The following is a 15,509-nucleotide window of genomic DNA, read 5'->3' as shown; positions in this document are numbered from 1 at the left end:
AAATTTTTCCCCGAAAGAAGGGAAGAGTATATTGTTTTATATATTGAGATATTATGGGATGTTGATGTATATTTTGGGTTGGTTGATTAAAGGAGTACTAAAAGGCTTACGTGACTATATATATATATATATATATATTCGGACTAGAAATAATGGAAGGTGCGAACTGCTTTATTTAGAATCGAATTATCGTCGATATAAGTGATATACTAGAACCATCTAAGAGTATTTATACATTCCTTTGCTATAGGATTGGCGTACTAGTTGTACTTAGCTCGATTGTTGGATTGCTTGAACGACGAGGTATGTTAGGTTGTCCCTTTCTTTCTTATGGCATGATCATATTGATACGATGTTATACTAATGATATCCATAATGACTCTACTCTTAGAAATGTTAGGATCTTATGTTCTTGATCCTCTTATAGTATTAATGATTTTTGTCTCATGATTATTGATCTTGTCTCATGGTTATTGATCTTGTTTATGGTTATGGTTATGGTTATTGATCCTTCAAGGTGAGATATATCGACGATGGTAGTTCTATAATGGTAATCGGAGGTATACAGACCTTATGTCACTCCGATAGAGTTGTAACACTTCTTTGAGCTCTCATGTATGCTTTATATACATGTATCTATTTTATGACATAGCGTCGCGCTATAGTCGGCAGGGTACGACAATTGTGGACACCACCTATTTAATGATGATGATACAACCCCATAGTTGCTGGTAAAGTTGCTGCCATGTGACCAGGAGGTCACGGGTTCGAGCCGTGGAAACAGCCTCTTGCAGAAATGCAAGGTAAGGCTGCGTACAATAGACCCTTGTGGTCCGGCCCTTCCCCGGACCCCGCGCATTGCGGGAGCTTAGTGCACCGGGCTGCCCTTTTATACAACCCCATAGTGTGGCTTATTTATATATATGTATGAAAATGTTTTCTTTAAAAGGAAAGAATGCATGTCATCCTCCCTCGGAGGCATTCAGCTTGATGACGTATATACATATATCTTTTGGGCTTATGTCCCTTACAGCTTATGGTATCTATTAGTTAGTATCATGGCCCACATCCAGGTGTGACTATATGATGTATGTATGCCTTGTGATGCTCAGTAGGTTAGCTCTGGGTGCCCATCATGGCCCTCCGGTTGGGTCGTGACATTATTAATGGTTAATTTGAGAATTGAAGAATTAGGGTTTATACCCAGATTTGAGGATTTTGCTTTAAATCCGAATTAGGCTTAATCTTGAGTTGTTTTAGCAAAAGATTAGTGGGTTTGATCACCTAGAGTTTGAATTGCATGTTCCATCTTTCAATTTTTCGTTTTACCCTTCATGTGGGCCTGTTTCCTCAATTTCCTTGAGTTGGAATGGACTGATTAGAAGTATGCAATATGGGTGTCATTATTCATGGTTTTAATATAGAATTCGATTATGAATAGACTTTGAGCACTTGAAGGCGTTACGGAAAGGCAAGGCCAATATATGACGGTTTGAGGCTCTTTTGTTAGAGAACTTTATGTAGGCTACGACTTACCTTTCGGTTAGACTTTGATTAGCGGATTATATGTGTAGTTAGTGATTGTTGGAGAACTCATGTAAACCTTCGAGTTTGAAGTTGGGATGTAATACTTAGGTTGGTATTGTTGTGATTATGGCGTGTTGCCTTATTGTGTTCTATTGTGTTGTTGCTTAATGTGAGTTGTGGCTCGCCGCCACGTGATTGATTCTAGAGAGTTGATGCTTAGTGGTTATTCATGTGTCAGAAAGCACATTTATCATGTCTGAGGTTGTTGGAAATGAAGGAAGGATTATGATATTAATATTGGGAGTGAGATTTGTGTCCATGTGTGGCACCATTGATTATATATTCTTGTTGGCATTGTTATCATGAATTCACATATATATTGGGATCGGATTGCGCGCCGTAACACTGACTGGGATCGGGTTACACGTACCGCAACACTAACTGAGATTGGGTTGCATGTATCGCAACAGTAACTATTGGATCGGGGTGTGCGTTCCTCAGCAGTTACATGAACTTAGCAGTCCCCCATGGGTCATGGCTGTCGAGATATTCACCCTGGGAAGTGTGTGTGTATAATTGCATATGCATTGCATTCATCTCATATTTATTGTTGGCATTGTTTTGGACTTGTTGATTGATTATTGGTGATACGCATACGTGATAGTAGTTCTTGAGATGTGGATGGGATTTATAGTGGACTTGAGGTGATTTACTAGACTTGGTGGTTTTGGTACTGGATTCGGTAATTGGTTCGACTTGAGTTTCATCTGATTGTGAGCATGCCTGCTTTTTTCAGTCTCTTTCTTATATATATGATCTTCTAACTATTGTCGGCCTATGATGCCTACCCAGTACGTGTTGTTGTACTGATTCTACCTTGCTACATTCTTTCTAAGTGCAGAGTTTGTGACTGGATCGACTTCTGCGCCCCATGACTGAGTCCCGAGGCCTTCTGACGAGTATTCCAGGGTGAGCATTGGATGGATTCGGCGAATGCCTACTCCTTAGTTACTTATCTTATTTGCTATTCAGGAGACGCATTCCATTATCGGACATGTATTCATATTCAGACTATAGTATTTGTAAGAATGGCTCTCGTCACGACCTTAGACCGATTACATTCTCGGGATTGTTGTATTATTTTCGCTAGCTTATTGATATCATTATTATTATTATTATTATTTATGTTTGAGACTTATATTCGATCACTTGATTAATTTATTGTGGTTGAATGAATGATGCGGGAAAGGTTCGCCTATTAAAATGATAGGTGCATGTGATTCCTAGTGGGGTGTGACATAGTCCATGACTTATGATGTGATTATCAACTAGGTAGGTTTTGTTTGAAGTTTGTCAATACTGGCTACCAGTTAAATAATTTGAAAAATTAGATCAAACTTAAATTGCAGGACAAAATTGACTACTAGGAACAATTTAAAAAAAAAAAAAAATCTTTGAAAATAAAACTATACATATTATACAAGAATAACACCATTCCAAGTCGGTGTTTAAGTTTTGACTATTTAATAAAATTTTAGAAATAATATGTTGTGCATCAAAACTTGGAGTTTGCGGGTCTGAACTTTGATACCAAGTACGGTCGAGTAGCCAAAAGTTGGAATGGACGCGCAAAGACTTTCCCTGCCACAAGTCCTATCACATCATCAGAATTTTGGTACAAATTATTGTAATTCTTGATCAAATTATAAGCACTAAGGGAACACAAGACTTTCTGACTGATGGGAAAAAAACTTGTCTTGCCACAAGTCCCAGTGATCATCAGGATTTTAGTACAAGTCGTGTCATAATTTTTAAAGAAGTCGCTCCCAGGTATTGTTGATCACCATGGGTTTATAATAGGGGAATAAAGAATTGTCTTGTCATAAGTTCTGGCAATCAGTAGACTTTGGTACGAGTTATGTCTTAACTTTGGAACATATTATTTACAAATCCCAGCAGATTATCATAACTTGTACAAAAATTTCACTAACAAAATTTTACTTCAAAATTGATTTTAATTGTTTCAAATAATTTTTAATTTGATATCAAAAGAGGGGAATAAATGATGAAAGCACAAGGAGGAAAATGAGAGGGTTGAGGAGGGGAAGTGATGGCGAATTTTTTTGTCATGACCCAAACTTGAGGATCATAATCTGCATTCCATGACATCTTTTATGTTAAATTCACCTTTAGCCCTAAATTTATGTCACAATTCGTAGCAACTAACCAATAGTGATATCGTTTAGTTCAGGTTTCGAACCCCCGCTCAGTCAAAAAATTTTAAAAAAATCCGCAAGGCAGAGTTTGCCTGCAAAACTCTTCCTTAAGGCACGCTTTCAAAATTTACCTTAAAGCAGAGTTTTGCCTTCAAGCATAAGGTAAACTCTACCTTAAGGCAGAGTTTTGCCTTCATGTATAAGACAACATTAAGGCAATTTTCTTTTTACTTCAAATTTGGAATTTGCAAAACTACGCTTTAAGGCCTAACTTTTGTCTTAATACTTAATTTTTTAAACTCTGCTTTGCGATTTTTTTTTTGATTGAGCCGGTTCCAACCCTCAAATTCGCCGCACCCGAAGACATTTTTTTTTGGTACCTGACGCCTTCAAAGGCCTTTAAATTTTTGCCCTCAACTCCGGTGGTCTTTAATTTTTGCCCTTCAGATAAAAATATCCTTCCGTGTCTCCGGGTTGGTTCCCCGCTTAGTCATAAAAAAAAAAAAAATGCAAGGCAAGGCTTTGTAAAAAGTTTAGCCTTATACGGCAGACTTTGCCTTAAAGCATAACTAAAAGTTTGTCGGAGAGAGAGCAGAACTTTGCCGTACAAGGTAAACTTTTAGTTATGACTTGAGGAAAATTTTTGCCTTAAAGACCAGCAATTTGAAGAGCAAAAACTAAAGACCACCCCCAATTAAAAATTGGGCATAGTATATAGAATCTGATTATCATCTGAAAGCTGAAATTTTTAATACCGTGGTTTCAATATTATGGTATTATTTAAACATTAGAACTTTGACTACTCTATCTTGATTTAAATGTCTTTTTTGTGTCATTGATTTATGAAGGGGGATTGCTTGTACTTTCTTTTGAATATTTTACATGTGTAAGGTATTTAGTACATAATAATTGAGACGTTTCTTAAGTAGCGGAAGTGATAATTCTCCATCATATGAGTATATGTAAGTCAAAGTTAGACAAACTATGATACAGCAATGATATAGTATTTTTAAAAATCGAAAATTAAAATTTTAAATACCGTACCATGCCCCCCTAGAGGCCCCAACGAAGGAATGGTCCCCCCAAAAGAAGACATATGGGCTATGGCAGTGAAACTGAAATTATCGACCCATACCCGGCCCAGTACCGTCAACCCGACCCGAACAGTTGCGAGGGAAACTGAAAATTGTTCAAATCCCCTCAAAAATCCCTCTCTCATTTATTTCATTTTCCCACTTCCCCAAAAGCCAACTCCCTTTTCCCACCGGAAAAAATCTCTCCTCCGTCACCGTCGATTTCACCCTAACACTATTTAGGGCAAAATCGATGATTCAAACATTTGCAAATCCCTAATTTTTTGCTCATATTTTAGGTAATTTCTTATTGTTTACTAAAATCCGATAACAAGTATGAAAAATATGTGTATTATTATTATTATTATGATGTATAAGCATTATTTATGTTGTTTCACTGATTCGAACTTTTACAATTCTTAGGTTTTTACTCAAATTTTAGGTAATCCAATATGTTCTGATTAGATGTATGTATAATTATGATATATAAGCATTATTGTTGTTGTTTCACTGATTTTATTGGTATCGGATTTCTGCATTTTTATTTATTTTTAGTATCTGAAGAAGGTATATACAGTTCTTAGGTTTTTGCTCAAATTTTAGGTAATCCGGTATTGTTTTACTACCTTAAATCGAATATCTTCCGATTAGAAGTATGTAAAATGTGTGTATTATCATATATAAGCATTACTTATGTGGTTTAATAATTTTGTTTGGATGTGTGATATCCGAAGAATGTATTTGTTAGTTAAGTGGAACATTTACAATTTTTAGTTTTTTGCTCAAATTTTATGTAATTCTATATTGTTTTACTACCTTAAATCCAATATGTTCAGATAGTAAGTATGAAAAATATGTTTTCTATATGGTATATAAGCATTATGTATGTGATTTCACTCTAGTTAGGGCTATCGATGATTCGAACATTCACAATTCTTAGGTTTTAGCTCAAATTTTAGGTAATGCGCTATTGTTTTACTACCTTAAATCCAATTTTGTTCGGATACATAGTATGTATAATATGCGTATTGTGATATATAAGCATTATTTATGTTGATTTTCCCCCCTAACATTATTTAGGACTAGCGGTGATTCGAACAATCACAATTGTTAGGTTTTTGCTCAAATTTTAGTTAATCTGCTGTTGTTTTACCGCCTTAAATCCAATATATTCAGATAGTAAGTATGAAAAATATGTTTTTTATGGTATATAAACATAGTTTATGTGTTTTCACTGTTTTTTCTTGGTTGCAGATTTTATTGGTATGTGATTTCTGCCTTTTTTCCTTGGATGTGTGATATCTGAAGAAGGTAGTTGAAGTGGAAGAAGATGGCGAAGGTTGCTGCTGCGGGTCCGGTACATCAATCAAATACACTTAAATTTGGTGGGGGTGGTGGTTCTAAGATCACCACCACCACCACATTGAAACGAAAAACTCCTTCGGAGTTGCGCGTGAGTACCTTTTTTCCTGATTTCATAAGTTATCTATTTGTTAATATAAAAAGTATATAAGATGGATACATCGGGTGTGAAACTGAAATTATTGCCTGTTTCATAAGTTATCTATTTGTTAATACAAACAGTATATAAGATGGATACTCATTGGCTTTTAGCATATGTGAATATGACTATTATAGTCAAAGACTTGCCTGAGGCATGCTTAAGCTCTGAAGCTAGGTGCAATAAAGGCCCTTGGTGGCTTTGCTTAGACGGGAAATTGGTGCAGGCACCAGGACGCTGAGGCGTTATACGCTTTGTCTTGAATAATTCGCCCTAGGCAGTAAAAGTAACTGCAAAGTATGTATTATTTGTTAAGGAAGCATTATAAATGAATATGCTCATGATTAAGAGTAGGATATTAGAAATTTAGCATAGAAAATTAGTCTTGAAATGTGAATTAAAAAAAATTAAAAATTTCCTCTTTGAAGCCCTAGAAGACCTTGGCCCTTTTCTTTACTTTTGTTGTTGACATCACTGAATATGTCAGGGAGAACAATTGAAGAGAAAGAGTACTGTGGAACTTGTGGATGAATCAGCTGGCCCAATTGGTGGCTCAATGAGGTAAGTTTTGTTCCCAGATGTCTTATACTTTGTTTAAGTGCAACTCACCAAATCCATCCGCTTGTTCGAAAGCAGTGGTGTGTTCCCAGGGCCCAAGAGGTGTGATGCATTGAAGAACCCAAGATATGTTGACACACGTGTGGACGAGCTATTTCCTGTCAAAAAAAGCAGCATCAGGCTAAAGTTGATTCCGAAAAAAGAAAATGTCAATGTTAGTTTACTTTACTTTTATTGTCAATGGGTATTTTTTTTTTTTTTGGGGAATCTATGTAATCCAGCAAATGCTTTAACTGATACTCCCTTTGTTCCAATTTATGTTACATAGTTTGTTTCGATAAGTAGTTCAAGAAAGAAATGAAGACTTTTGAAACTTGTTTTAAACATGCCATAATACTTGTGTGGTTGTAAAACATTTGAAATTTATGGCCTTAACATGACATAACATTTGTATAGCTGTAAAAGCTTCTCATTAACAGTAAAATGGATAGTGTAAAGTTAATTATTTTCAAAATATAAATGTGTCATTCTTTTTGTAACAGACTAATAAAGAAGTAGTGTCACATAAACTGGAACAAAGGGAGTACTTTTTTGTGTTTTTCCCTCCTCTAGAACGTATTATATATCTGCACATGTTTCACATATTTTTGTTTTTCTTGATGGCAGGAAAATTTTCCACCAGCGAATAGTGTTAGTATTAAAAGTTGTTCTGTTTCTTCAGCATTCCCTGCTGAGAATCAACAGCGATTGAAATGGTAAATACATAGAATTGTATTAGATCTTTGTAGAATGTATTGGCTATTGTCTCTTCTTGCTGCTGATTTAATGAATTTTTTGTATATTGTCATTTAAAGCCCAGAATTCTCTCTTGCTTCAACTGTAACTGGAAAAGATCGTGCAACCGAAACTTGTACCGCAAGCGAAAGGTGCAGTGAGAATACTTTCCGCAGTGTCACTGAGCTGTCACTGGGTAGTGAAGATGTACATGGCTTGTCTACTGTTGATATGGTAATTACTATTGCCTGCATCTATCCTCTTTAATCGCTCTGTATACTTATTATGATAAAGCTAAGGATTAACCTCATATCTTCTATTGGTAGGACAAAGCCTTAAGAGGACTGGCTACTCATGAGCATCTAGGTGCTTCTGCTAAAATTGCTGAATCCTCTGAAACTGATGGTTGTATTAGGTCAAAAAATTTCTGCTCAGAACTCCATGTCCCATGCAAGATGACCCCACTGGATTTGACGATGAAAAGTAATATACGAGTCGTGTCCTCATCTTCCATCAATTGGTGAGCAGTGAGTTAATTGATTTAGTTATTTAATGAGCCATTTTGATAGCAATGCATATCTACATTTAATTGTTGGAAAAACTGTCCATATCCATTTCTTGGTGTTAACTCATAAAAAGAATCTGTGCTCTCTGGAAGTTCATTTACCTCCAAAAATCGCAAGATAGTTTAAATACTCACACTATCTGGACCTGGAGTTATTGAGCATGTTTATGATGTTTGTCTAAGTGGTTTAAGTTTATAGTGAAGTGATATATACAATTTCTTTTGAGGAGAGTTAATAGTTTACTCTTATCACATACTTAAGTAAGACTTGATGGCAAACAACTAAGCTAAACCAAGTGGCATAACCTTATAAGAAGTGAGAGATGTAAATATCGTTTGACAATGCCTTAAAATGTGTTCCAATAAAATGGCAAGTGTTACCGCATGTCTAGATGTGTCCACTGATAAATATACTGAAGAGAATTCTGAATGTGGCTGACCATGTTTTGGGCCCTTGTCCAAGGTGTGTTTTGTATTAGATACATATGCAATATTGGCACATTGCCACTTTTTCGTGTCTTTGCTTCTTATGTAACAGCAAATCAAAGCCTAATATTTGAGTTGCCTTTAACTTTTTCGTCTGAGTATTAGCTATACTTGTTATGCAGTACTTTTCTTCTCTTATTACTTTGAATTGTGTTCCTCGATGTTGTCTTTCGAAGGTTAATTAAGTCTTGTATAATCCTTTAGGTTTCATAGGTTGATCAATTGTGGCACCAGCAATGTGATGCCGAGGTTCACATCCTCAGTTAAATGTTTCACGAATCAAAAGAAGGCCTGTTTATCTGAAGTGACTTCTGTTTCCCAAGCGACTAATCCAATGTCATTGCATTCCTGGATGTATCCCCAGTCTCCTCTACCGCCTTCAGTTATATCAGCTTTAACCTTGTCTGCTTCAGCGGGAGGTATTGCTGGATTCTTCTGTAGTCCTACCTTTGCCTGCTATCTTCGCTCCTGACCGTAGAATTCTGTCTTTTGATAATAGGGCAACTGGACTTTTTAAGTGAAAGGCAGCTAGCATGGCAGGATTCGTTTCGAAGTTTATATTACATGCTTCGGAGGAATGTTTGCAGCATCTTCTACGGTAATAACCATTTCAATAACCACCTTCTATGTTCCATTTATGACTGACATGCAGTTCTTATTTTCTTCACGTTTCATGTGACTTCACACTTATAAATAGTGGTGATTTAGGATGGGTATCTGCTACTTAGTAAAGGAAGAAATGCAAGATATGAATTCTTTATGATATTATTGCTTGGTTTTTGATATCCCATCAGGCAACAAGGTCTTATTAGTGGATACTCTCTGATATTTGTCCACATGCGCTTTGTTTAACACGTATACATGTACCTGTTTTCAGCCTAGTTATGTTGCTTGGAATGATAGAGAAACTATTCAAAGTGATTCCAGCAGATTCTGTTTTAGAAGGAAGCCATGGTTCTACTACCTACTTTTCTGTCTTTTTCACGTGTATTTTCCATTATTATGTGTTAATGATCATTGTTGGTTTTGATACTAGTGATGTTAGTTAACTTTCTTGTCTTATACATAACTTGCCTTTAAGAACTCTTGAATGGTGTATTAATGACAGTCCACTCCGATGATACTATTTATTTTGCCTGACTACCCTTTTTCGCTCCCAAAAAGTCAACAAAGGCAACTGCTGAATAAGATTGGATTTCTTTGGATGAGGTGATGCATAATCTAGCATAAATGCGTAAACCATGTGAGTTTAGTTTTTCTATATTAACTACTTTTTAAAACTATACAAAGATGCAATTGTTTGTGGGTACAGCTTGTTGTAGCTTAAACCTTAAAGTTTTTTCACTCTGTTCCATTTTATATGGCCTTCTTTCCTATTAGTCTGTCTGACAAATAATGACTCATTTCTATATTTGGAAAACTTAAACTTCTAATGGTATGTTTAAGACAATAAGTCCTAAGGGTACTTTTGGTATGTGCTAAAAGTCCTTTTTTCTTTCTTCAATGATTTGCCTAGTCAAACACCGATATAAAATGAAATGGGGGGAGTGCCTTTTTTCCGCTTCATTATATTGATCTGAATTTTATGTATTTATGTTCTCTCTGTTCTAAATTTTGCAGTTTGCACTGCTCAGTTTGTGATCATGTTCACCAGCTCTTATTCGGAGGAAAAAAGATGTGTTTGCAACGCATATATATCCCAGTCAACCCGGGGTTTGAGGTCATTACTCAAAGAACATGTAAGATGATGAATATATGATGCTTCTTATTTTGCTTATTTCTTCAAGGAATTTTTCAAGTATTGTTCTTGTATTATCCTGCTCGTTTATGGCCTATTTGGTCTCTACTTTTACGTTGTTGTATTGAATATGGGTGCTGAGAATATAATTAAGTAAATAAAAAAGTTTTTTCCCTCTAATAACTTAAGCTTTTAGATGAGATAGTCACACTGTTCCAGATGGTGCCGGAGGCAGATTTGAGTCTCACTTCCATCAATTGCTAAAAAGGATTTCCACGTGTTTGGGTCACGAAAAGAATCACGTCTGCACGTGAGAGGGCGTGTTGAGAATATAATTAAGTAAATAAAAAAGTGAGTTCTCTCCAATAGCTTAAGCTTTTAGATGAGATGGTCACACACTTCAACAATGGGAATTGGTGACCTGCAAACCTGATACAATAAGTTCCCGAGTTGTATATGATGTAGTGATATGCAAGTAATGCTAGTTTGGATTTGAATAAATCCAAATTTTCCGAGGGATAACATCACACAGATTTAGAAATTTCATATGTGCTCCAGTGGAGAAGTTCCATATATGTCTATACATTGGAGCCCTAAAGCAAAAGGTGTTAAAGGACAATAGGATCTCAGGGCTTTAAGTGAGAAGCAAATGCATGGTGTATAAATATTGCATCATGTAATCTCTATCTGTTGAAAATGCATGTTAAATATTCATGTATATTCAACACTTTAACATTACTACTTGAGTGATACTAGAAAATGTCACTTATTCAACATAAATAAGCCAACTAGCATATACATGTGACAAGGAAACTCCAGGAGTCAAATTCTAATCATTCTTCTTTACTGATAATAACTGATACATAAGTTCTCTACTCTTGTTGGCACCCTAGAGGTCAATGAAGTGGAATGGACTATGGGAGATCAGGGTCTGAATCCAAGTAGAGGCAAAAAAAGTTGGGTGATTCCATTTGTCTAAGCCTCAGTAGACAGATTACCTGTTAGCCGTACTTGTGGCATGTAGCAGGTACTGATGAATTAGGAGGTGCACACACGCTGGCCCAAAACCACTATTATAAGAAAAAATTCTCTATTCTTGTTGTGGAATGGTGCTGGTTATTCTGTTTTGATGATGGGTTTGGTCAGTTTGGGGCTATTCCTTCACTAGGTGTGAAGCTTGAAAGAAAGAAAAACCTTCAACTATCCAAACACAACTTTTTCTAACTTTAATTTCAAATAATTATTTTTCCAACTTCAATTTCAAATAATTTTTCCCAACTGTATTTGTTTAACTCAATGGCTGTGGAAGGCCAAAGAGTCCATCTGTTTTCTTGTATTCACTATTCTATCTAGCTCCTTTAAGACTCGGCATCAACTTTAGCCACTTGTAAGTTGTAATATGTACTAATATACTGTGCTAGAAGCAGCTTCATGCTCTTAAAATAACATAAAAAGAACTCATTTCCTATCTTCTGGCTCTGATTATGTGCTTTTATTGGATACATAATCTGTTAAGCTGATTATGTATTGCAATCTTTTGTGGATGGTAGGATGTTTCTTATTCTATGCCGCTTTGTCACTCAAAGCTGGAGGAGCTTAGTACAGAAGAACTGGTTGAGCTTTCAGAGATTGAGAAACAAAATCTGGGCCAGGTAAAATTGTTAGGCAGTTGAGACTCACCTGGAAAATTAAATCCAGCAGTGAAATTTGCCTGCAAAGCTTTGTATTTTTTTTTTCTTTCTGAAAAGAGCAAAGCTTTGTATTATGAAATCAGATTCCTTGACCGACTTCTTCATGCCTAGTATTAAGAAAGGGAGAATTGTTCAACACATTGAGTATCTTTTTTTATGTTAATGTCTTGTTTTTCTTTGCCTTAATGAACTTAACTTTCTCAATGTGGAAATCTTGGAGTAATTATAGTGATGGATTGTGCTTTGAGATTACTTTAGTGCTTGCTGGAATATTACACTTAACACTTTTATTTATTTATTTTGTTCAAAATATTACCCACCCACATAATTTTTTATTTCTCTTGGGCCTAGCACGTGAAATTATTTCATTAGTAGGTGATGGTGAGGCCGAACTAAGGACCGCTGTTTGCTTATATGTTGAAGTGCGTGAATAAACTGATTTAAAAGCTTAAGCTGTAAAAAGAGTGACCTTCATTTATGTACTGGTTTTATAATATTCATTTTTTCTAACTGGTGAATTTAATGTTTTATGCAGACTAGGCGGCGGAGTGCAATGTCCGATGTGGATAATAGGCCGGATTCCCTACTGGCATTCACTGGAAATAAGAATGTTCATTCTTTATATGATTTTCTATTGAACTATCGGTAAACTCGTAGTTGATAATGGATGTTTAGTTGGCTTCATTCCATCATATTATGCCACTTGTTTTATATTCAATTGCTTATGATCTTCACTGCTCTAAATTGCGGTTTTTCCAAATTTTCAGATATTTCTTAACTTCTCTAAGTGGTGTGGATGTCCCTGTGTTGTATTCACCTATCCCATTTGAGAATGCTGCGCTCTCTGCACCCGAGGTTGGTTTTATGACTCATGTGTAATCTTGTTTATTCATTTAGCTTGTCATCAAGTTGCGCTTGGTCCATGACCTGTAGGGTCGTTTGTGTGGAGATAAGATCACACATGATTATAAGACGATCACAATGTGATTAGTAAGATAATACCTGGATTGTAACTGGATATACATTATTGTTCTGATTGTGACAAAGACTTTATGTGTGGGTTCAATGTAACACTGTTTTTGGTTTTCCCTTCCATGAACATTTGGTTATTACTTGTTTACATCACAAAAGATATCTCTCAATATGTTATTCTTGATGTTATTGCATAAATGTGGTATCCTCTATAATCTCTCAATATATTCTGTCTTAAGCTGGTTATAGTGTTCTAAGTGTGTTATCCAGAATGCAAATAGATATCATCTTACCTACTCTGCAGGTCAGATGCAAGGAGGTCAGGAGAATTGATCAGGTAGCTTTTCAAGGAATTGAGTCAAATGTGCCTTCTGAGCCTAATCAACAACCATCTTCTGGGATGTGCTATAGTGTTGAAATTAAGGGTCGATACCTTGCCCCATGGGTAACCTCTGCTATATGTGATGCTTTCAGCTCTAACAGCACAAGTTTTGAGGCTAGGTATACTGTCTAAAAACACTTTTCACCTGGATTATCTTTCATTTTCACAATAACATATTTTTGTGTAGTGTATTAAAGCATGTTCTTTTACTGGTTGGAAGAGGATGTCCCTTGGGGTTGTAAGATTTTACAAGAGAAATGAAATACCTTCAGTAAACGATGCCGCTAAAATAGGTGGAGGTGTTCTGCTACATTGATAGACTCCACAAAACTTAAACCAATACGCTTGAGGTGGTTAAATTGTTGAGCTTTCTTGGGATTCAGACCCCTTGTCTTCATAAAACATTGCTATGTAAGCGAGATGGTCTGATATACTAGCGTATATGATCATTTAATCATCAACATACGGCTGATTCGACCCCAAGATTAATTTGTTAAAATTTTTCATGGCTTACAGAAGATGCTTGCTCAAGGCTTTTTTTCGTGCTGGTGCTGTTTCATTTTGTTTATTCATTTACATATGTAATCCTTTTTTTTTCCTCTGGTATTTTATGTCTTTGCAGTTTTATCACAGAGCCAGCTTCAGTTAACTTGAATGCTAGTCTCGGCATTACTGGGAAATATTCTGATCCTGAAGTTTCAGCAACCGAAACCTTGGATAAGGGTAGCCTTTGTTTTGGTATCCAGAATACCAAATTTTGTTCCCAGATAAATTCTGGTTTTCTAAAGGGGTTGAAGTACAATGGTGGTTCTTACACTGCTTTTCTTTCACCTATTTGACTTGCCATCTGCAACATATTCTGGGTAAATTATAAAACTGGCATCGGTTTTTTGTGGCAATACAGTTTCCCCTTTGTAAAATTGTTCAGTAATGAAATTTGTACTTCAACTTTCTTTTGTAAAATTAACAGGCACTGTTTATCCCTTATTTTTAAATTAAACTAATCTCGCAGTATAGCTGCCTTAACAGCTAATACAGTGCATAATTTGCGAAGCGCTGATGATTAATGCTATTACAAACTTTATGTGCAACTGTTAAATTTATATAGCTGTCCAATGTTGATTGGGGTTTTGCTGAACTGAAAAGCATTGCACTTGATGTAACTTACTATGCTGTCATCCCTTACAGTTGCAGATTTGCTCAATTCCTCCCTTTCCTTTTTTTGTTTCACTGACTTCTTACTTGTAGGGATTGTTTAGTTACTAACCCCCTCCTCTCCCCGCCGGTATAGAATCTGGGATTACATTTATCAAGTGTTTGGTTATTGGTATTAGCTATACCAGTATAATCAGGATAACTTGTTCCAAACCAAACACTCCCATTAGGGACCCGATAACCACAATGACTTTCCTTTTCCCCCGCTCTATCTAGTTGATTGAGGAAAACACGAGTATAAAGCCATCATGGAGAATCTTTTAGTTTGAATGGGTTACTTAATCCTGCGTATTGTAGATTTTCCTTATGCAGTTTGATGATTTTGCGTGTTATATGCTTGTTGTAATGCCTGGTTTTGGTAATCCTGCGTATTGTAGATTTTCCTTATGCAGTTTGATGATTTTGCGTGTTATATGCTTGTTGTAATGCCTGGTTTTGAACCAAAGACTTGGCCTTATTTTGACGTAGCTAAATGTAATTGCAGGGACTGACGTAATATTGAAAATCTAGGGTGTGTTTGGTTTTCCAAAATTTCCATGTTTGGTTAGTCAATTTTTGGATTACATTTTTCTTCATACCAAAGAGACCCCTAGTTAAACGTGTTGAAGGCATTCCCTGTAACTGTAAGTGCTTCACGTTGTTAACTATATGGAATTTTTAAAAGTTGATTTTCATGTAACTATCAACAGAGTATCATTTAACGAGAGAATTTTGTAGTCTTGCTGACTGCTGCACTTGTGCACTTGAATGTGAAAGAAGTAGCATTCCTTCGTATTAATGCTGCTACTTGTACATTCTACTCGTGTATGAA

General features: G+C 35.9%; 1 protein-coding gene across 2 annotated transcripts; it reads left to right on the top strand.

Annotated features, from left to right (window-relative positions):
* Positions 1–4,986: 4,986 nt before the first annotated feature.
* LOC132032782 (uncharacterized) lies at positions 4,987–14,574 on the top strand. 2 transcript variants are annotated; one of them, XM_059422491.1, is made up of 15 exons: positions 4,987–5,115; positions 6,071–6,269; positions 6,805–6,878; positions 6,954–7,089; positions 7,542–7,630; positions 7,730–7,883; positions 7,976–8,169; positions 8,905–9,119; positions 9,200–9,298; positions 10,321–10,439; positions 11,989–12,090; positions 12,665–12,774; positions 12,897–12,984; positions 13,406–13,602; positions 14,106–14,574. In XM_059422491.1, exons 2-15 carry the CDS (start codon positions 6,147–6,149, stop codon positions 14,320–14,322), a joined length of 1,917 nt encoding a protein of 638 aa, XP_059278474.1. In that variant the 5' UTR covers positions 4,987–5,115; positions 6,071–6,146; the 3' UTR covers positions 14,323–14,574. The 2 variants fall into 2 exon arrangements, with proteins under 2 accessions (XP_059278474.1, XP_059278475.1); XM_059422492.1 differs by lacking the exon at positions 4,987–5,115 and adding an exon at positions 5,666–5,775.
* The last annotated feature ends 935 nt before the right edge of the window (positions 14,575–15,509 follow it).

The sequence above is a fragment of the Lycium ferocissimum genome, chromosome 10 (assembly GCF_029784015.1).
Source record: "Lycium ferocissimum isolate CSIRO_LF1 chromosome 10, AGI_CSIRO_Lferr_CH_V1, whole genome shotgun sequence".
NCBI lineage: Eukaryota > Viridiplantae > Streptophyta > Magnoliopsida > Solanales > Solanaceae > Lycium > Lycium ferocissimum.
The sequence above is the reverse complement of the archived record's forward strand: the minus strand, read 5'-3'. Positions and strand labels throughout refer to the sequence as shown.